The sequence below is a fragment of the Alosa sapidissima genome, chromosome 19, assembly GCF_018492685.1.
Source record: "Alosa sapidissima isolate fAloSap1 chromosome 19, fAloSap1.pri, whole genome shotgun sequence".
Taxonomy (NCBI): Eukaryota; Metazoa; Chordata; class Actinopteri; order Clupeiformes; family Clupeidae; genus Alosa; species Alosa sapidissima.
Window position 1 is genome coordinate 29,781,652 of NC_055975.1, and position 22,289 is coordinate 29,803,940.

Below are 22,289 nucleotides of genomic sequence, written 5' to 3' on the forward strand. Positions count from 1 at the left end.
ACAGAGAGAGAGAATGTGTGTGTGTGTGTGTGTGAGTGTGTGTGTGAGAGAGAGAGAGTATGTGTGTGTGTGAGTGAGTGAGTGAGTGAGTGTGAGTGAGTGAGTGAGTGAGTGAGAGTATGTATGTGTGTGTGTGTGTGTGTGTGTGTGTGTGTGTGTGTGTGTGTGTGTGTGAGAGAGAGAGTGAGAGTATGTATGTGTGTGTGGTGTGTGTGCGCGCAAGTGCCTACCCTGAAGAGGGACCTCTTTGCAGCCACACTCATCTTTGCCCTCTCATCCAACTTCTCCTCATCTGCTGCAAATCAGAAAAAACACACACAAATGAGTGAACTACCTGTCTGTCTCTCACTCAACACACACACACACACTGTGAAACTGACACTGATAACAGTACACTAGTGATGGATGGATGATGTATTTTATAGAGAGAAAGGAGGATGATGAGGAGAGAAGGGGAGCAGTGTAAACAAGGAGAAGGGGAAGAGAGGAGGAGGAGTGGGGGGGGAAGGAGGAGAGGAGGAGAGGAGGAGGAAAGGAGGAGGAGGGGGAAGAGAGGGGGAGAGGAAGAGTGGAGGATGAGAGGAGGAGGAGGAGAGGAGTGGGGGGAGGAAGGGAGGAGAGGAGGAGGAAGAGGGGAAAATACTGAAGAGCTCACCTTCATTGTTCTGGAGTTGAGTAGGACTCAACCGGGACCTGGGGAAACACACACACACACACACACACACCATTTACATGCAAGATCATGCAGCATCACTGCCAATCCAGTGCTACCCATAACAAATTATGGAACCCAGTTCATGTTCATGTTCAGGCTACTTAGTCCGGCAGCCATGGGGTCAGACCTGGTTTTGTTGGTTAATAGTTTTTTGTTTTTGCAGGATATTGTAGAGTAGGGGTAGCTCTTTAAGATTTAGGAGGGGTGCCCGGTGATATCCCTTGGACAATTCTCGATATTAAGCCTTTCTTGTTCAATGTGCTGAATATAAGGCGAGGACTCTACAGGTGAATAGGGTAAAAAAAATAACTCGCCGATATCACTATGAAACTTCCCCAGTTGATTACTTACATTAATATGAAAAAGAAATGTATTACAAGTTTTCTGTAATTTAATGTTTAAATACATGTATGAAAAAGCCCCAATGTGCCAAAATCATGGAAAAAAATAGGAAATACCTCTAATTTCACCTAAAATAGAATGTACTAAAATACAGTTTGCTGTGTGATCGATATCGCCTGTAATAATTCTGAATATGCACACTTTTCCTCTAGTATTGGTTCTGATCATAGTCCAGTTCCGGCTCCTTTGTTCTTGAACACCCCTATATGGAAGAATATTAGACTCAAATGTTTTGTACGTGTGCATCACGTTTTGAAACTGTAGAAATTATTTGTAACTGTAAAAATGATCTGTACAAGTAATTGTCAATATTACAAATATGCCCTACACTTACAAATCTAGTCTACGGGTACGGATCGGTTTTACAGCTACAAATCATCCTACAGTTAAAAATATTTTACCATTACAAATATATTCAACAATTACAAATCAATATTCTACGCACAAAAAAGTTGTCCTAGAGTTACCAATCTTTTCTGCAGGTGCACAGACTTTTGCACCACCTTAGGGATGAGAAGTGTCTCATATGTATTGTGTGTGTGTGTGTGTATCAGGATTTGTAACTGTAAAACCGATTTGTGATTTAAACAAAAAAAATAACACGAACGATTTTAAGTATTAGTCATATGTCCCTTCACTTACAAATATATTCCACAGGTACTAAACCTTCCACAGTTGTCACGAAGCTATTCTGCCATTACGAATCTCTGGCCGCTCGCACAAGTACATTTTCAGCAAGTACAAATACTTTTGAGACTGTTGAGACTTCCTGTTGAAAGGCCAATGGCGATGCTCAGGTTTGACTAGCCAAGCTCACCAAAAAAGAAGGGTTCACTGGCCTGTTCTTCTTCAGTGAGTTTTTTTTTAGCAGTTTGCAAACTAAGTGCATTACCACCACCATCTGGTGGTGTAATGGCAAGTGTACCCCTCAGCTTCGTAATGGCCGCCGGATGAATAAGGCCAAAAGGCACCGCTATCTGCCCCCCCCCCCCCCCCCAACATGAGGCCAAAAGGCACCGTTATCTGCCCCCCCCCTAACATGAGGCCAAAAGGCACCGTTATCTGCCCCCCCTAACATAAGGCCAAAAGGCACCGCTATCTGCCCCCCCCCCCCCTAACATGAGGCCAAAAGGCACCGTTATCTGCCCCCCCTAACATAAGGCCAAAAGGCACCGCTATCTGCCCCCCCCCCCCCCCTAACATGAGGCCAAAAGGCACCGTTATCTGCCCCCCCTAACATAAGGCCAAAAGGCACCGCTATCTGCCCCCCCCCCCCCCCCCCCCAACATGAGGCCAAAAGGCACCTTTATCTGCCCCCCCCCCCCAACATGAGGCCAAAAGGCACCTTTATCTGCCCCCCCCCCCCCCCCCCCAACATGAGGCCAAAAGGCACCTTTATCTGCCCCCCCCCCCCCCCCCCCCCAACATGAGGCCAAAAGGCACCTTTATCTGGCTCCCCTCTAACATGAGGTCAGATGTTCTCTACAAAATACTTTCTACACAAACATAAAATAAACCCTAAATAGTCTGAGATGCGATATGACATCTCCTGCTGTACCTGTCGGACTCCAGCCGTTCGGCAGAGGTGATTGGCTGAGTGTGGAACCTCTCTGAGGACTTCCTGTCGTCTCCCCGGGGTGATGTATCGGCGGGGGCGACGAGTGCCTCTCTCCCAATCAGCCATCGGCATCTCGCCCTCCGCCGCCACGGCAACCACCACTGCCGCCGGGTCCACCTTCACATCACTGAGAAAAGGGAGAGAGAGAGAGGGGAGGGAGAGGGGAGGGAGAGAGGAAGGGGGGAAGGATGGAGGGAGGGGGGAAAGGGGGAAAGAGAGCCAGGAAAGGAGAGATAAAAGAAGTAACAAAACAGGAGGGAGAGAAAGAGGCCCAGGGTGAAAGGTTACAAAACAGAAGTGTACTGAACACTGAAAATACTCTAATCGCATGCGGATGAGGATTTAAGTCATTCCCAGGGATGAGGAGTGATAAGGATTTGAACTCTTACTCAAACCCAAAGCCACCAGTCAAGATCCAGCCAGCAATTACACACACACACACACACACACACACACACACAGTCGTTAAGGTCATCCAGGACATGTCCACACACTTACATTTTGTATCATATAGTGTTATGATACAACACACACAGTACCCAGTACCACACCATGCAGCTGAATCTGACCATCTGGAACAGTACTCAGGTCACACACTCACGTTCACATCTGAGACAAGTGTTATGTTATGAGATCAGCAACATCCAGTTTGAGCCAGTATGTAGTTAGCACTCAGAGAGGTGAAGTAAAGTACTTGGTATTTAACAGACACTTTTATCCAAAGAGTCACAACTGCGGATTCGGAGGTTGCACCCAGGACGCTACTACTATCGCTGTTGCCATCACTGCTACGATCGCTGTTGCCATCACTGCTACGATCGCTGTTGCTATCACTGCTACGATCGCTGTTGCTATCACTGCTACTATCGCTGCTACTATCGCTGCTATTATTGCTGCTACCATCACTGCTACCATCACTGCTACGATCACTGCTACGATCACTGCTACGATCACTGCTACGATCACTGCTACGATCACTGCTACGATCACTGCTATTATTGCTGCTGCTACTATTGCTGCTGCTATCGCTACTACCATCACTGCTACAATCACTGCTACAATCACTGCTATAATCACTGCTATAATCACTGCTACCATCACTGCTACCATCACTGCTACCATCACTGCTACCATCACTGCTACAATCACTGCTACAATCACTGCTACAATCACTGCTACAATCACTGCTATGATCACTGCTACCATCACTGCTACTATTGCTGCTGCTATCGCTGCTATTATTGCTGCTACTATCACTGCTACTATCTCTGCTATTATTGCTGCTGCTACTATTGCTGCTGCTATCGCTACTACCATCACTGCTACAATCACTGCTATAATCACTGCTACAATCACTGCTACAATCACTGCTACAATCACTGCTACTATTGCTGCTGCTATCGCTACTACCATCACTGCTACAATCACTGCTACAATCACTGCTACTATCACTGCTACAATCACTGCTACAATCACTGCTACAATCACTGCTACAATCACTGCTACAATCACTGCTACTATCGCTGCTGCTATCGCTACTACCATCACTGCTAAGATCACTGCTGCTATCTCTCCTTCACAAAGCAGCTCCACAGTCTGGTGCTTCTCTCTGGATAAGGATATCTGTTTAAGGCTGTTGCTTCCTAACAGGTTGCTTCCTATTCTAAATAAACAACCTATAATATTACATCAGTGTGCACTGGGGATCTGTACTTTTGAAGTCTGATATTCCTGCATATCACCAGCACCTGGGATTCTGTCTTATCTGTTAAAGTATTTCAGTTCAGAAAGGTTCCATCTAAATTATGCAAATCATTTCTAATCATTTCTTCCCCAGGTTTAGCGTTCCAGCGCCCAAATGTTGCATCTGTTAGTGTAATAGAAAACCATTACGAGCACAACCTGCTAACAAACAACAGTGACCTATAAGACTAAAATTAGCATGTTATGTAGTTATATGTAGATCGGTTAATGTATTGCACAAATGAATTGTCCAATGAACAGCATGCCATGTTACATTATAGCATGCTTCACCACATCTTCATCATGAGCATTTACACATGCCGGACTGCATCAATGTCCAAGGTATGACTCGGCATTCCTGCATGCTGCGCTGTATCACCATCTGTAGCATGACTCAGCGTTTCAGTCAGCGGTTTGCCATGCTGCTCCACCTACAGCTCGGGTCGGCGTCCGGAGGCGTTCTCCAGGTACGAGTGTCTCAGCTTTGCTACGGAGACCCGCGTGTCCAGGCCTCCCACCTCGCCATTGGCCACTCCGCCCGTCTCCCTGGCAACAGGCCCCACCGTAGCTGCCTCCCGGGTGGCAGCTCGCTCCAGGCTTCGGTACACGGCAGAGCGTTGAGTCACCCCGATGTCAGACATGGAGCGCATGCGGATCTTGGGCTTGAGCTCCCCTCCAGACCGCCGCGGTCTCTCTGGCGGGGAGGCGGGGCTTCTAGGGGAAGCTACACTTCGGTCCTCCTCATTGGCTGGCTGGAGTTGAGGGGGCGTGGTGTCCATTAGGGTTTCATCGGCGATGTCTTGACTGCCCAGTGGTTGCCCATGGTCTCGCATCTCCCAGTCCTCTTCTGACTGATTCTGGCTGATTCTCCTCACGCGACTGGTTTGCCCTTCCTCCTCTGATTGGCTCACTGTCCTCACACGACGGGCTTCTCCATCCTCCTGGCTGATTCGTCTCCTCCTTACGGGTGCCTCCTTTTCATCCGATTGGCTGATCCTCCTCCTCCGAACATGTCCTTCTCCCTCATCTGATTGGCTGATCCTCCTCCTACGAACATGTCCTTCTCCCTCATCTGATTGGCTAATCCTCCTCCTGCCTTGACCCTCCAGCTCATCGGACTGGCCAATCCTGGGACTGCCCTGTTCATCTCCTTGGGAACGTGCGGGATCATCACTGCTTCGCTCACGACGACGGATCTCAGAGGGGAGAACGGCCTTCCTGCTCCGGAGCAGGCCCTCGGTGTGCTGGTCAGTTCGGACCCCTTGTTGCAGTTCCGCTTTCTGAGGTTCTCCTCCCTGAGGTTCTCTCTGGGGTTCTGCTCTTTGTGGTTCTCTATGACATTCCCCTCTGTGAGGTTCTCCTCTCTTATGTTCTCTTGTCTCAGGTTCTCCTCTATGAAGTTCTGTCTCAGGTTCTCCTCTCAGGGGTTTTCTCTGAAGTTCTCCTCTCTGGGATTCTCCTGTCTCTGGTTGTCCTCTTTGGGGGTCTCTCAGAGGTTCTCCTTGCGGAGTTTCTCCATGAGGAGGAGGCCCCACTGTATGGGGCTCCCCTCTCAGGATTTCCCTTTTCTGATGTTCTCCCTCCTTGGACTCCTTGGACTCTCCCCTTTTGGGTTCTGCTCTTTGAGGTTCCGGTCTTGAGGATTCTATCTGAAAATCCCCCCTTGAGACCTCCATCCGCTGTGGCTCTGCCCTGTGGGGTACCCATGTTTGATAGTCCCCTCTGTGGGCATCTCTTCTCTGATGGTCCTCCCCTCTTTGACCCAGGCCACTTTGAGGCACTCCCCCATAGTGATCCCTCCTCTGATGGTCTTCTCTCTGGGTCTCAGCTCTTTGAGGTTCCCTTCTCTGAAAGTCCACTTGTTGAGGTTCCTTCCTTTCATAATTGTGTCGTTGAGGTTCTTGTTGAGGCTCCCTCCTTTGATAAACGTCTCGTTGAAGTTCCCTCCTTTGGTAGTCTTCTTTTTGTGGTTCTTGCTGTCGAAGATCTCTTTGAGATTCCCTCCGGTGGTAATCGTCTTGTTGAGAGTCCCTTCTTTGATAGTCGTGTTGTTGAGGTTTCCTTATTTGATAATCTTGTCGTTGAGGTTCCCTCCTCTGGTTGTCTTCTCTTTGTGGTTCTCTGTGTTGAAGGTCTTTCTGAAGCTCCCTCCTTTGATAGTTGTGTTGTTGAGGTTCTCTCGTCTGGTAGTCTGTGCTAGTCCTGTGCCGGAACTCTCCCGGGCCCACCACATGCCTCACAGAGGAGGAAAATGGGTAGCCCTGAGGTTCCGCGGGCTCTGTGGGGGCGTGCGGTGGAAGCGAGGCCTGTGGGCCATGGTGGGATGTGTAACTAGGAACCTGAGCAGGGGGTTGGGGTGTGTGACCGTGAGCCTGGGCAGGAGGGTGTTTGTAAGAGGTGAAGTGTGGATCCACGGGGTGAGCAATGCTGAAAGATAGCTGATGTGGAGCATTCCCGGGTCTCAGCGAGGGGTGCTGGTTGTCGTGGTGACCGTAGGGGGGTCTCTGCAGGTCTCTGTGGGAGGGGGCAGGAGGCGGAGCAGGGTGCGGGACGGGAGGAGGGGCATCCCGATGATGAGCAGGGAGGTGCCCATACACCGGCGGGTGCCCGATGGTGCCAGGGTAGCCTGGGGGATCGGTGTTGGCACCGCGCTGGTAAACTGGCGGCTCAGCGCTCGGGGTTCGCTGGTAGTGGGGGGGTTCAGCGCTCGGGGTTCGCTGGTAGTGGGGGGGTTCAGTGCTCGGCGTGCGCTGGTAGCTTAGGGGTTCATAGCTTGGTGTATGTTGGTAGTGTGGACTATCAACAGCAGGATGGTGTTGGTATCTCGGAGGTTCAGCACTGCCTGTGCGTTGATAGTTTGGGGGTTCAGCACTGCCTGTGCGCTGATAGTTTGGGGGTTCATAGCTGGGGGTTCTCTGGAAGCTGGGGCGCTCTACGCTTCGGGGACGCTGGTGGATTGAGCGCTCGGTGCTGGGGGAGCGCTGGCTACTTCCGTAAGATTCGGCGCGGGGCGCCAGGTACGTGGGGATAACTGTAGGGTGTCGCCGTGGGCCTGGGGGATCCGACCCGGCATCTGAACCCCGATCGTCTCTCGCCTGCCTCTCCCTGAACCGGATTCTTCACAGACGAGGAGGAGGACAGAAAGGAGTTTATCACACACACACAGACACACACACATCATTGCCTAGGACACCAAAGAGCAGCTGACCATGTTACAGGCAGGATCACTATCCAGAGTTGTCTGACGTTTGGGCTGCCTTGGACAGAGGTGATGAACCCAGCTTCAGAAAATAAGTCCAAGCACATATTGGTTCCAACCATTTCTCTAAACCAGCTGATTCTAATCACAAATCTTCCACCAGGTCAGTGGTTTACTGAGGGAAGTCACCTGTGTTCAGTGGTCTACTGAGGGAAGTCACCTGGTTCAGTGAACAGGTAAAACTAACAGGTAGGACTTATTTTTCTGAAACTGGATTTACCTTCCTCAGTCAAGTCAAGTTTATTTATATAGCGCATTTCATACGCAGAGGTCATTCAATGTGCTTTACATAAACAAAAGCAAACAGTAATAGCAAATAAAAGCATTGAAAGGCATAATACAAAAGAAAACAGGCCCTTTACAACCCCATCAGAGAGCCAGTACTGTCAGACATCAAGAGCAGATCTCACCCAAGGGTGCGTTTCCCAAAATCATAGTTGCCAACTAAGTGGGGGGGTGGGGGTGGGGGTGAGGGGTCAGAGGACAGGGCATCACTGGTCATCACTGCTGCCTGAGGTAACCAGGAAGCTGGCATACAGCTGATGCAAATTCAGCAGGCTAGCTCCCCTTACACGGATTTATGGCCCTTTCCATTAGACTGGTAAATCATTGTACGCCCACCCGTACAACATGTACGAATGAGTTACTAGCGCGAACGCTGGGGTTTGTAGTCTTTTTGGGAAGAACATAGATGCCACCAGGGCACCAGGGCAGAACACGAGAACACTTCCCTCATTCTCCCTTACTGGGTATGGTCAATGTGAATTAATAATAAAAAACATTTTTAGTAACTCAATTTCGCCTATTTCAATTTCAACAAGTGCTGTCGCGTTTCTCTCGAGCCACGAGGGGCATTAGCAGGAGGCTAGTCATTGATATTGTTTTGTGCTACATGTAGCCTCTAGCTAACCGGCTGGAAAACAAATCGTTACATTGTATTGCACGCACAGCAAGACTGTGCAATGCATGAATTGGTGACCGGATTGAAGCAGCAATGTAATCTAGTGTGCAAGAGCATTGCATCGACATTAAAATGACCAACACAGTACAAATGCAAAGAAAATACATGTCATCTCATCTCAACTATGGGAGCAGCCATGTTCGTCGTAAGGTCGTACGGCCGCCTCGGCAAGAAAGCTGGGTAATTTACACTTTCCAACTCGGGCGGCAGATTTACGAGTCTAATGGAAAGGGCCATTAGCCTAGCCCTGCCCTAAAACCTTTTTCTCAATGGAGATGGAATTCTGCGCAGTCTAGAACTAGGCTTAATCCATGTATGGGAAACTCTGATACACACACTAGTCTAGAACTAGGCTTAATCCATGTATGGGGAACTCTGATAACACACTAGTTGCTCAATAACAGCAGCTAAAGCTAAAGCAAGATGGCTTCAGTTCTAAGATGATTGATTCTGACATGATACATGGGATACATTGTGGTCTCAATCTGCAGATAAACTTAAGAGAAGTCCTCTCCTCTCCCTCCCTCCCACTTTTCCCCATCCATCCCTCCTCTCCTCTCCCTCCCTCCCTCCCTCCCACTTTTCCCCATCCATCCCTCCTCTCCTCCCCCCTCCCCATCCCCCCCTCTCTCCTCCTCTCTCTTCCTCCTCTCTCCTCTCCTCCCCACTCCTCCTCTCCTCCCCTCATCATCCCTCCTCCCCTCATCCTCCCTCCATCTCTCCTCCTCCTCCACCCTCCTCTCCTCCCCTCATCCTCCTCTCCTCCATCCTCCATTCCTCCCTCCTCCTCTCTCCTCCCTCCTCCTCCCCTCATCCTCCTCCTCCATCTCTCCTCCATCCCTCCCTCCTCCACATCTCTCCCCATCCTTTCCTCGTCTCCTCCCCTCATCCTCCCTCCTCCTCTCCTCCCCCCCTCCTCCTCCTCCATCCCTCCCTCCTTCACATCTCTCCCCATCCTTTCCTCCTCTCCCCTCTTCCTCCACCCCATTGTATGAGCCCACCCAAAATGGGTTACTCCATCACAAGGGAACTCGTTAGTGTGTGAGGGGAATCGGGTGAGTGTGAGAGGGGAATCGGGTGAGTGTGTGTGTGAGGGGAGTCGGGTGAGTGTGTGTGTGAGGGGAGTCGGGTGAGTGTGTGTGTGAGGGGAGTCGGGTGAGTGTGTGTGTGAGGGGACGCCGGTGAGTGTGTGAGGGGAGTCGGGTGAGTGTGTGTGTGAGGGGACGCCGGTGTGTGTGTGAGGGGACGCCGGTGAGTGTGTGAGGGGACGCCGGTGAGTGTGTGAGGGGAGTCGGGTGAGTGTGTGTGTGAGGGGAGTCGTCAATGTGTGAAGGCTGCACACACACCGCTCATTCCAGTGAGACACTCCATTCCAGAGGGGAGGAGGGCATGGGCTAGTTAGAAGTATATCTGTGTGTGGGTGTGTTTCAGATAGCTATAGGAGTGTGTGTATATATATAGATATTTTGAATTGCCCCTTGGGGATCAATAATGTATGTATGTATGTATGTATGTATGTATGTATGTATGTATGTATGTATGTATGTATGTATGTATGTATCTATCTATCTATGAGTCTGTGTGTGTTTTAGAATTGTGTGTGTATGTGTGTTTTAGATAGATATAGGAGTCTATGTGTGTGTGTGTGTTTGTTTTAGAATGTTTGAATGAGCCAGGTTTGAGAGGTTAGGAGGGGTTCAGGGAACAGAAACTATTTTAGGTCTCCCTCTCTCACAATCACACACACACAAACCTCTCAGTACCTGGAGGGCCAGTTGATGTGGGAGTGAGTGTTGCTGTCGGAGTCTTGAACGAGACTCCAGTCGCTTTGGGACAGAGTCGCCAAGCTACAGGACAATGGCACAGGTCAGACGCCCACACTCAGTGTCAAAGAGATGTGTGTGTGTGTTTGATGTGGCTGTGTGGGTGTGGGTTTGCCGTGATTGTGTGTGTGTGGATGTGTGTGTGGGCTTGTAGCACAATAAACATTGTTGTTATTCAAGGTTGCTTAACATATGCTACCAATACTGCCTGCACCAATACTGCCTACTGCCTGCACCAATACTGCCTACTGCCTGCACCAATACTACCAAAACTGCCTGCACCAATACTGCCTACTGTCTGCACCAATACTGCCTGCACCAATACTACCAAAACTGCCTGCACCAATACTGCCTACTGCCTGCACCAATACTGCCTACTGCCTGCACCAATACTGCCTGCACCAATACTGCCTACTGCCTGCACCAATACTGCCTACTGTCTGCACCAATACTGCCTGCACCAATACTACCAAAACTGCCTGCACCAATACTGCCTACTGCCTGCACCAATACTGCCTACTGCCTGCACCAATACTGCCTGCACCAATACTGCCTGCACCAATACTGCCTACTGCCTGCACCAATACTACCAATACTGCCTACTGTCTGCACCAATACTGCCTGCACCAATACTACCAAAACTGCCTGCACCAATACTGCCTACTGTCTGCACCAATACTGCCTACTGTCTGCACCAATACTGCCTGCACCAATACTACCAAAACTGCCTGCAGCCATACTGCCTACTGCCTGCAGCAATACTGCCTACTGCCTGCACCGATACTGCCTACTGCCTGCACCGATACTGCCTACTGCCTGCACCAATACTACCAAAACTGCCGGCACCAATACTGCCTACTGCCTGCACCAATACTGCCTACTGCCTGCACCAATACTACCAAAACTGCCAGCACCAATACTGCCTACTGCCTGCACCAATACTGCCTGCACCAATACTGCCTACTGCCTGCACCAATACTGCCTGCACCAATACTACCAAAACTGCCTGCACCAATTCTGCCTACTGCCTGCACCAATACTGCCTGCACACACACGTGTTCATGATTTGGCTTAAACCCTCCAGCTGGCCATAGATGGCACATATGTCTATAAACCCCTCCGTCTGTCCATGTACCCCTCTGTCTGAACGTCTGAACATACCCCACTATCTGAACATACCCCACCATCTGAACGTGCTCATTATGTTAAAGGAGAAGTACGGTGATCTTTCACGTGGATCTCATTTTCTTGAGGTCACCGAGTACTGTCGGTATGAAGAAAAAAAAAAAAAAAAAAAAAAGGGTTTTACCTGCTAGCTGGAGTTGCCCCAGGCAACAGCTTCCAGGCAGCTAGGATGCTACACTCTGGGGGCATGTTCATGAGCCCCCATGTTCATGCCCCCAGAATGTAGCTGGCCCTGGCTGCAGCAACTTGAGCTAGCTAAAACTTACCTTTACTGTTGGTATGGAAAAAAAGAAAACAGAGATCTATGTGAAAAAACGCGGGATTTCTCCTTTCAACTGTGATGGTAAACTCACCGTTGTCTGGTAAAGGTGTGTGATGTTAAACTCACCGTTGTCTGGTGAGGGTGTGTGATGTTACTCACCGCTGTCTGGTGAGGTTGTGTGAGGGTGTGTGTGATGTTACCGTTGTCTGGTGAGGGTGTGTGATGTTACCGCTGTCTGGTGAGGGTGTTTGATGTTAAACTCACCACTGTCTGGTGAGGGTGGTGAGGGTGTGTGGTGTTAGGGTGTGTGATGTTAAACTCACCCTTGTCTGCTGAGGGTGTGTGACGTTAGGGTGTGTGATGTTACTCACCCCTGACTGGTGAGGGTGTGTGATGTTAGGGTGTGTGATGTTAAACTCACCCCTGTCTGCTGAGGGTGTGTGATGTTAGGGTGTGTGATGTTAGGTTGTGTTAGGGTGTGTGACGGTACTCACCCCTGTCTGCTGAGGATGTTTTGCGCCTGCTGCTCTATGAACAGGTCCCCGGGGGAGATGCCCTGGCGTGTGGAGGGGAGTGATGCCCGCCTAGCCGTGCGCGGAGAGCTGGGCACCGCCACCACCCCTCTGCCCAGTGTTGTCTCCATGACGACGGGCGCATCCTCTGGCGGTGGCTGGCGCGTGCGGCTTCCGCGTCTGTGGTTCTCCACATTCAGCACGCGCTCGCGCTCAGAGAACGAGCCTCGTCTTCCTCTCTCAGGTGGGAGGGGTTCCGCTGGGGTAGGGTCAGGATTGGCCGGCATGAACACACGCCCCACGCCCGATTGGCTGTACTGCGGGCGACTCCTCTCATCGCCGCGGCTACGCGCCTCCTCGTCCTCCTGGGCTTGGCTCCTCCCCTCCCTGCGTGAGTGCGACTGGCGAGGATGGCGTTCTGGCTCCGCCTCCTGGTCCAGGAGGATTCCATAGCGTTCCGAGAGCTGGCGGCGGCGTTCTGCCTTGTACCGCGCTATCCTCTCGGCCTTGGTGCTCCCCACCAGAGCTGGGATCGCGTCTGAGGGCGCCCCCTGCTGAATAGACCCTTCCTGAGAGGAACCGGCAGGCTCCCCGCGGTTCCGAGCACGAGACTGACGGTCTGTAGTGGAACCCTCATCGCCAGCGTAACGCCGCACTAGAAGAGAAGAGGAGAGAGAGAGGGAGTAAAACACAATCTTTTCCTCCATCTTCACGCAAGCCTATAAATCCACACAACTTTCCCATAACTTACCCATAATTCCTGGGTCGCATGGGTCTGACGCCCGCATGTAGCGGGGCGTGTCCTCCTCCAACAGCCGATTGGCCACCAGCCCAGGGACGTGTTGCATGCTGGGAACAAGAGCAGGTGGGGCATCTGCTTCGATTCCCTCTAATCTCCGAGCAATGCGCTCTTTCCTGGGAACAGGAGGTAACACACATAAAAGAGATGATGGAGATGGAGAGAGCCAGTGAACCTGACCTTGAACTTCTGAATATGTAATGTTACCTGTTCATTTCTGACCTTCATTTCTGACCTTGAACTTCTGAATATGTAATGTTACCTGTTCATTTCTGACCTTGACCTTCTGAATATTTATTTTTACCTATTCATTTCTGACCTTGAACTTCTGAATATCTAATGTTACATGTTCATTTCTGACCTTGACCTTCTGAATATTTATTTTTACCTATTCATTTCTGACCTTGAACTTCTGAATATCTAATGTTACATGTTCATTTCTGACCTTGAACTTCTGAATATGTAATGTTACTTGTTCATTTCTGACCTTGAACTTCTGAATATCTAATGTTACATGTTCATTTCTGACCTTGAACTTCTGAATATTTAATGTTACCTGTTCATTTCTGATTCACTTGACTTTGTTGTTTCAAAGTGCTTCCGTAGTTCCGAAACTGGAAATGAGGAACAAGAATAAAAATTGAATATATTCCATTTGATCATGATCACCAAAAAAGTAGCAGAACAATGGTCACTAGGTAGGTTGGCCTGGCCTGGCAGAGCCCCTACTCACCCTTGGGCAGGACGGCTCGGAGGTTGGCATCGATGTCAGAGGCACTCTTCACTAGTTCAGCCTTATGTGTGGGAGGGCGATCAATATCAAAACTAGCAAAGGGACAGAGAGAGAGAGAGAGAGAGAGAGAGAGAGAGAGAGAGAGAGAGAGAGAGAGAGAGAGAGAAGAAAGAAAGAAAGAAAGAAAGAAAGAAAGAACATAAGGGTTTTCTCTTTCCACTTAAAACTTTCTGTATAAAGATAGCCAACTGTTCCCTTTAAACTGTAGTAAAATGGCTACAAGGCAACTACGTGGGGTATGTGTATGTGGGATATGTGTGTGGGGGATATGTGTGTGTGGGGTGTGACACTGTGATATGAACAAAAGTATTTACTGAGATTTATCGTACTTACTTTTTGTGGAGGCGAGCACTACACACACACCCCACACACATACAGCCCACACACATACCCCACACATACACACACCCCACACACACACACACCCCACACAGCAGCTGTGCAACCCTGTCGTGATCACTAGATCAGAGTGTCAGCTGAGCTGTTAATCTAAAGACCGAGACAATATATTTATTGTGCTAATGCAGTGTTTAAATCTGGAGAACGGTTGTTTACATTTAATTTCAACCACCAATCGGAGTCATGGGACATGGCTGACGACATAATGTTGTTACTATACGAGTTAGATATCATAATGCCGTTACCATACGAGTTAGATATCATAATGTTGTTACTATACGAGTTAGATATCATAATGTTGTTACTATACAAGTTAGATATCATAATGTCACTACTATACGAGTTATCATAATGTTGTTACCATACAAGTTAAACACTGAACTTATTGTTCAAGTACTTACTTATATAGGGCTACACTGCCAAAGGTCAAATCTCTGATGTGCTTAATGCTTTATCTAAAGACTACTGTCCTTTAATCCTTCCACAGAAGACACATCTTTATGGTGTGCCAACAGAGTCACAACCTAATGTCTGACTCGCACAGAAGACACTTCACTAGCGTGTAGACAGGGTAACATGTAGCAGACACTTCACTAGCGTGTAGACAGGGTAATATGTAGACACTTCACTAGCGTGTAGGGTAACATGTAGCAGACACTTCACTAGCGTGTAGACAGGGTAACATGTAGCACAGAAGACACTTCACTAGTGTGTAGACAGGGTAACATGTAGCAGACACTTCACTAGCGTGTTGACAGGTTAACTTGTAGCAGACACTTCACTAGCGTGTAGACAGGGTAACATGTAGCACAGAAGACACTTCACTAGTGTGTAGACAGGGTAACATGTAGCAGACACTTCACTAGCGTGTAGACAGGGTAACATGTATAGCACAGAAGACACTTCACTAGCGTGTAGACAGGGTAACATGTATAGCACAGAAGACACTTCACTAGCGTGTAGACAGGGTAACATGTAGCACAGAAGACACTTCACTAGCGTGTAGACAGGGTAACATGTAGCAGACACTTCACTAGCGTGTAGACAGGGTAACATGTATAGCACAGAAGACACTTCACTAGCGTGTAACATGTATGGCACTGAAAGGAGTCATGCCTTCCCCTTTTAATTATTTTAGAACATTCCCTGGGATGCTTTTGTAAAGTCACTAAGGTGAAGTCAGCATTCACCTTCTTCTCCTGATGTTCTAGCAAGTCCTGAGAAATCTTTAGGAAAAAACAGGCTAATTTTGCAGCTAAACTTTTATTTTGACATTCAATTTTGCATGTACGCTTCTCTCTGATTGGCCAACATCTTTAGGCATCTTCCTGCTAGATAGTTAATATGGGAGGGAGCATCATAAATGAGAGTGTGTGATGTAGAAACAATGCGCTTTTCTTATTGGCCGGTGCTCTATGACCACTTCCTTTCTACTCCCATCACAGGCTAGCTTGGAAAGCCTCGCCCACAAAATTTGAGGTCGGTAAGTTCGGTCTGGACCTGGTCCATTGACAAGCCTGTATGAAAACTTGAGAATTGTGCGGACCAATCAAAATGTCCGGGCGGGCTTTATACAATGATGGACAGATGGGCAAAGGTGACTATTCATTCACATGACCCGAGTGCGTTTCGGTTGAATTTGTTTTAGTGTTAATTTTGTCACCTATTTTTAATTTAGTCTTAGTCTTGTGACGAAATGTCCTTTTTAGTCTTTGTCATATTTAGTCATTCAAATATCATTTTTGTTAGTCAAGTTTTAGTCGACTAAAAGTCTCGTCATTTTAGTCTAGTTTTAGTCAAAAGAAAACTAAAGGTATCTTAGTCTTAGTCAGTTTTAGTCAACACATTTTAGTCTTTTTTTTATAACAAATTATTTCTGATTACCATTTGAGTCAAATAGTGTTTCACACATCTCAATTTTCCAACAATATTGTGTGTCCACAGGGCTACTCGTCTGTTATAATTACTCATTCTGATTTTTTGTCAGTCAGTATGTTTACATGCACAGGTAAGTCGAGCTACAGTTATAGCTCGGCTGGAATTTGACCATAGACAGTAAAAGATTTGACTGGACCACTGTCATATTCGTAGACCAGTGTTTCTCAAAGTGTGGTCCGGGGATCACTGGTGGTCCGCAAGCTATCCCAAGTGGTCTGCGAGCAGAGTGGTGAAATATAATATAGATAAGTTGTTTGCAATATTGAACCAACTTCTATGTAAATCCAAACAGTGAGTAGGCCTATTGTGTAGACTAATTATAAGCTACTGTTGAAGTAGGTCTAATCTTTTTTTTTTTTTAGCTAGGGTTAGTTAAGTGGTCCTGAAACTGAAAAAGTTTGAGAAACACTATCGTAGGCATTAAATGTATCACTATCGTAAGTATTAATGTTTTACTTTGCCTCGCTAGATGGCGATATGCGCCCAAACACAACACATTCCCCAAACAGACTCTCCATCTTAGCCATAGCTAACTTGCTAGAAAACTTTCCATATTAGCTTACTTGCTAGCAAACTTTGCATCAGTCTAACTAGTTAAATAGTTGACATTACATGATGAACATTTTCGTATGGACATTCTGGGGGATGTTAATTTGTATGAGAGAAGCTTCAACTTCTGGGTATGTAGCATTGTGGCATAAAGCGTAGGTAGTTAGCTTGCTAACTCTGGCAGAAATCTCCAGTGTTCTTGTTCCATGTAGTTTCGTGTTGCAGCCACAGGGTTGCAGCAACAGCACGTAGACTAGCCTACAGGAAAGCTGTTGCGTATGAACTCATTCGGAATATTTTGAAAACGTAACAGCTAGATATTCTGTCTTCTCATTTTGTAGACGAAAATGAAGAGAGATTTTATCTTAGTTTTTATTTCATGCAAAACATTTTAGTCTCGTCTTTTTTCGTCAACAATAACGCATCTTAAGATAGTCTTAGTCAGTGTTTCAGGACATTACTGCCGTCTCGTCATCGTCTCGTCTTAGTCATGGAAAAAAAAGGTCGTTGACGAACATATTTCCTCTCGTCTCGTCTGACGAAATGAACACTAATTTGTTTACAGCAAAAAGCCTGTCGCTAGAGAAGCGATTAGATTGCCAGCATGTCTGCTGTACTGATGTTGTGTGCAATGGCATTTCCCCTCCTGTATCGGTCCCCATATTCACGTCCAAATGCTTCGGTTCCAGACGCAAATTCTGAATAGAATTCCGAGTATGGCTACATCCAGCTAACCACAGGCTGGAAAGGGAACACTCAACTTTCTAAATTCCGGTATGTCTCCTAGTCATATTGACATATCTCAGGTGCGTCCTAGTCATATTGACATATCTGAAAAATGGTTTCCTGTCGCATGACATGAGGTGGACACTCTAAAGAGACTTAAGTCCAAGAAATAGTATATGCATTAATTCATCTTTATTAAACGTTAATTCTCTATACAAACTCAGACATGTAACAGCTGCACACACACACACACACACACACACACACACACACGCACCCATGCAGCCACACATGCACCCACACACGCACCCACAAACACACACACACACAGTAAAGGGGGCTTTCAGGGACGTGGCCTTTCTCCAGGAAATCATAAGGATCACTGGTCATTAGCGTCCTTAAGCTTAGTCTCAGAGTGGAAGAGGCTAGAGATCTTTTCCGGGATCACACATGCACACACGCGCGCACACACATCCATTAGATGAGTAAAAGGAAGAAAAATCCACATACCTGTGTGATCTTTTCTTGAGGAGAGACGACGCAGATCTGTCGACTGTGATGCCTGCACAGAAATACAACACACAAAGCACACCAGTGACTACAGAAGACCTGTCCACTATGATGCCTGCACAGAAATACAACACACAAAGTACACCAGTTACTACAGAAGCTTGGTCATGACCAGAGGACCCCACTGCAAAGACAACGTTACGATGGATGTCTTATGGTGTCTTATGGGATTTAATATATTTCATACATGGCAATTCTTTCAGAGCTTACTAGCTTTTAGACTAATTGGCGCATACTTACTATGCTAGCTTTTAGACTGATCGGCGCATACTTACTATGCTAGCTTTTAGACTGATGGCGTAGAGTAAGTGCACACCTGAAATAAAGTTGATTTTCTCCCGTCATGGACTAGTCGTCATGGTCTGTTTGTTCCGATGTGAAGTGTTTGTATTGGGTGTGGTTGGGAATACGCCACATGTTACACGTGCCATCATGTGTTGTACAGTATATGTGTGCTATATGTGGTGTTGCGGAACATGGAGGGATGTATGGAAATGATTACCCCTGCGGCCAGTGAAGACTATCTATAGAAGAACAGGAGCTTAACATACTGTATGTTATGAACAGGAGCTTAACATACTGTATGTGAAGAACAGGAGCTTAACATACTGTGTGTGATGAACAGGAGCTTAACATACTGTATGTGATGAACAGGAGCTTAACATACTGTATGTGATGAACAGGAGCTTAACATACTGTATGTGATGAACAGGAGCTTAACATACTGTATGTGACGAACAGGATGAGGCACACGGACATGGCGGGAAGGGAGACGCCTCTGGTCTGCATAAAGAGGCATTTGTGATACCAGGAGGTGGCTCGTCATGTTGTCATGTCGTCACGTACCCTTCTCCGCCTATCTACAGTGTTTGTATTTGGGGCCAAAGGCCTTGTCCTCATATCCCATGCAGTTCCCACATTCACCTGAAGGGGGCAATACACTGAAGCCACAGGCCAGGCTACACTGCACTGCTGCCACACTTTCAATGGGACAGAAACGTGAGGCTCACAAGCAGCTCCTCTGTTCAAGTCCATCAGAGTCCAAACTAAATAATGCCTCATCAACGAGGCCTGAGGTTGGTATGGGCCTATGATGGTGAATGTGCTGGGAGTGGACCTGTGTTGCTGAATGCGATAGATCGATAGATCAATAGATTGATAGATCGATATCCAGTAGCTTATATCACACACACACACACACAACACAAGAAAAACACAACTCTACAAGAATGAAAATACAGTCAAGAGTTGATGACAGTCTATCCACCAGATTTCAGACTCCGACAGTGTATTCTTTTAAAATCAGACTAAAAACATATTTATTCTCACAAGCTTTTAACTAGGCTTTTAAGGTTATTTAAGTAATTTAATTGTAATTTAATGTAATCTTGTAAGGCTATTTAAGTAATGTAAAAGTCATTTAATCTAACTTTTTATTATTATTATTATTATTATTATTATTATTATTATATAATTATTTTTAATTATTTTACATTTTTTATTCACTTATTATATTTTAATCTCCATCTTTTTATGTTTATCTAGTTTATCTTTATTGTTTGGTCATGTCATGTTTGTTGTGTTATTCTCTTTCTTGTGGATAACGTTGGGTCTGTGCCGGTCACATGAAATGTGCTATAGAAATAAAGTTAACTTACTCACTTAGTGGTTATTAGGGACTGTGTTGGTGACTGTAAGTGACCATGTTAATGATCGTGTTAGGGACTGTGTTGGTGATTATGTTAATGATTGTGTTAGGGACTGTGTTGGTGATTATGTTAGTGTGACTGTTAGGATCTGTGTTGGTGATTATGTTAGTGTGACTGTTAATGATCGTGTTAGGGACTGTGTTGGTGATTATGTTAGTGTTTATGTTAGGATCTGTGTTGGTGATTATGTTAGTGTGACTGTTAATGATCGTGTTAGGATCTGTGTTGGTGATTATGTTAGTGTGACTGTTAATGATCGTGTTAGGGACTGTGTTGGTGATTATGTTAGTGTGACTGTTAGTGATTGTGTTAGGGACTGTGTTTAGGGTGTATCTTCTAAGATATGCATATTCTAACTAAGACTTCTAACTAAGTCTTTGCGTGTGACCAAATATCCATAAGTGAATAAACTGACACCATTGCACACGATCACACAGAAAGAAACACTCAGTCATACACACAGAACACAAGTCACAGTCAGGGATTTCAGGCCACAATAGCTGAATTGTGGGTAAGTCTGTAGGCAGGGAATTATGGGGTGTCGTTGGTGTCAGGCTGCTGATTGGGGGGGGGGGGGGGGGGGCACATAGTGTTGCAGTCTGTTGAGGCGAGAACACGGTGGGGGGAGGGCTGGTGCCCAGCTGATGTAGCCTGGATCAGTGCACCATGGGTGGGTATGACCCAGGGGAGGGAGGGGTGGTGCCCAGCTGATGTAGCCTGGATCAGTGCACCATGGGTGGGTATGACGCAGGGGAGGGAGGGGTGGTGCCCAGCTGATGTAGCCTGGATCAGTGCACCATGGGTGGGTATGACCCAGGGGAGGGAGGGGTGGTGCCCAGCTGATGTAGCCTGGATCAGTGCACCATGGGTGGGTATGACCCAGGGGAGGGAGGGGTGGTGCCCAGCTGATGTAGCCTGGATCAGTGCACCATGGGTGGGTATGACCCAGGGGAGGGAGGGGTGGTGCCCAGCTGATGTAGCCTGGATGGAGGGAATGAGCAAATATGAGAGAGAGAGAGAGAGAGAGAGAGAGAGAGAGAGAGAGAGAGAGAGAGAGAGAGAGAAGAAAGAAAGAAAGAAAGAGAGATGAAGAGAGGAGAAAGATGGGGAGAAGGAGAGAGAGACAGTAGAAAGCGAGAGAGAAAGAAAGAAAGAAAGAAAGAAAGAAAGAAAGAGAGAGGTGTTTGGGTTACGGAAACGGACAGTCTTAAACTGGCAGAAGGGAGGACGGGGTTTTCTAAAAATACAGATGAAAAATAGGCTGCTGAGAATCTGCCGTTCATAACACTGCACGTGTTGCACACACACACACCTCAAGCCTCCTTTCCCAGACACACACACACACACACACACCAGGGAGAGACACTGATATGTTAAAGGTTGTATCAGCGATTTCAGGCCCAAAAAAAGGCCCAAACATATATGATCACACTCATCTAATCTTTCCTAACGATCCGGTATTGCCTGCCCCATAAGCAGACAAACAGACTGACCCAGCACTGAATCTGTCAATCAATAGGGCTCCCCGGCAACTGCCCCCCCCAACCGTCCCATCAGGTCACTCCCCCAGTAACCATGCCAACAGTCAATCAATCAATCAGCTGGGTCTGCACAGATGCTCCAAAACAGCACAAACTATGCACACACACACACAAACACACACACTCCAAACAAATATAAGTGTACTCATAAACTCAGACACCCTGGCAACATACACCAAGATTAGATTTTCAAAACGGCACAACAGTTCACAAGTGTACATGTAGATCCAACTCTTGTGAAAACAAGACATGTGAACTCACAAACAAATAAAGGCAAAACAAGACATGTAAACGCACAAACAAATAAAGGTAGCCTTACCTTGCTCAAAAAACTTGACATGTTTCAGGTAAGTAGCCACCCATGGGTTATGCAGCATTGTTGTATTTAAAAAATGCAAGCGCACACACACACACACTCACAAAGACATACACACACAGGCGCTCAGAGACACTGTGAGGTCCCAACGACAAAGGCAAACTAGCACAGTGAATAGCGTACACACACACACACACACACACACTGAGAGGAGGAAAGAGAAATCACAGTGCACACAGCAAACACCAGCACAGTCGAGCGCTGACCACCAGCTGACACTAATAGATGTGTGTGTGTGTGTGTGTGTGTGTGTGTGTGTAAGTGGCAAAAGCAGCTCAGATGGAGTAATCAGATTACAGGCAGAAATTAGCCAGGATGATAAAACAGCGGAACAGGGATTGGAGGAGCAGGACAGAGAGAGAGAGGGGGGGGAGAGAGAGAGAGAGAGATAATGTGTGGGTGAGTGTGT

General features: G+C 47.3%; 1 protein-coding gene across 1 annotated transcript in view; it reads right to left on the reverse strand.

Moving 5' to 3' along the window:
* The window catches only part of LOC121692764 (supervillin-like), a 67,636-nt gene extending 45,586 nt beyond the window's left edge, over positions 1 to 22,050 (reverse strand). Inside the window, 12 exon segments of the mRNA XM_042071640.1 lie at positions 231 to 295; positions 656 to 693; positions 2,676 to 2,749; positions 2,751 to 2,862; positions 4,914 to 7,595; positions 10,462 to 10,545; positions 12,463 to 13,135; positions 13,232 to 13,395; positions 13,836 to 13,893; positions 14,013 to 14,104; positions 18,195 to 18,246; positions 21,824 to 22,050. Coding sequence (XP_041927574.1) covers positions 231 to 295; positions 656 to 693; positions 2,676 to 2,749; positions 2,751 to 2,862; positions 4,914 to 7,595; positions 10,462 to 10,545; positions 12,463 to 13,135; positions 13,232 to 13,395; positions 13,836 to 13,893; positions 14,013 to 14,104; positions 18,195 to 18,246; positions 21,824 to 21,881 — 4,152 coding nt within the window. The 5' untranslated portion in view covers positions 21,882 to 22,050.
* Between the last annotated feature and the right edge of the window lie 239 nt (positions 22,051 to 22,289).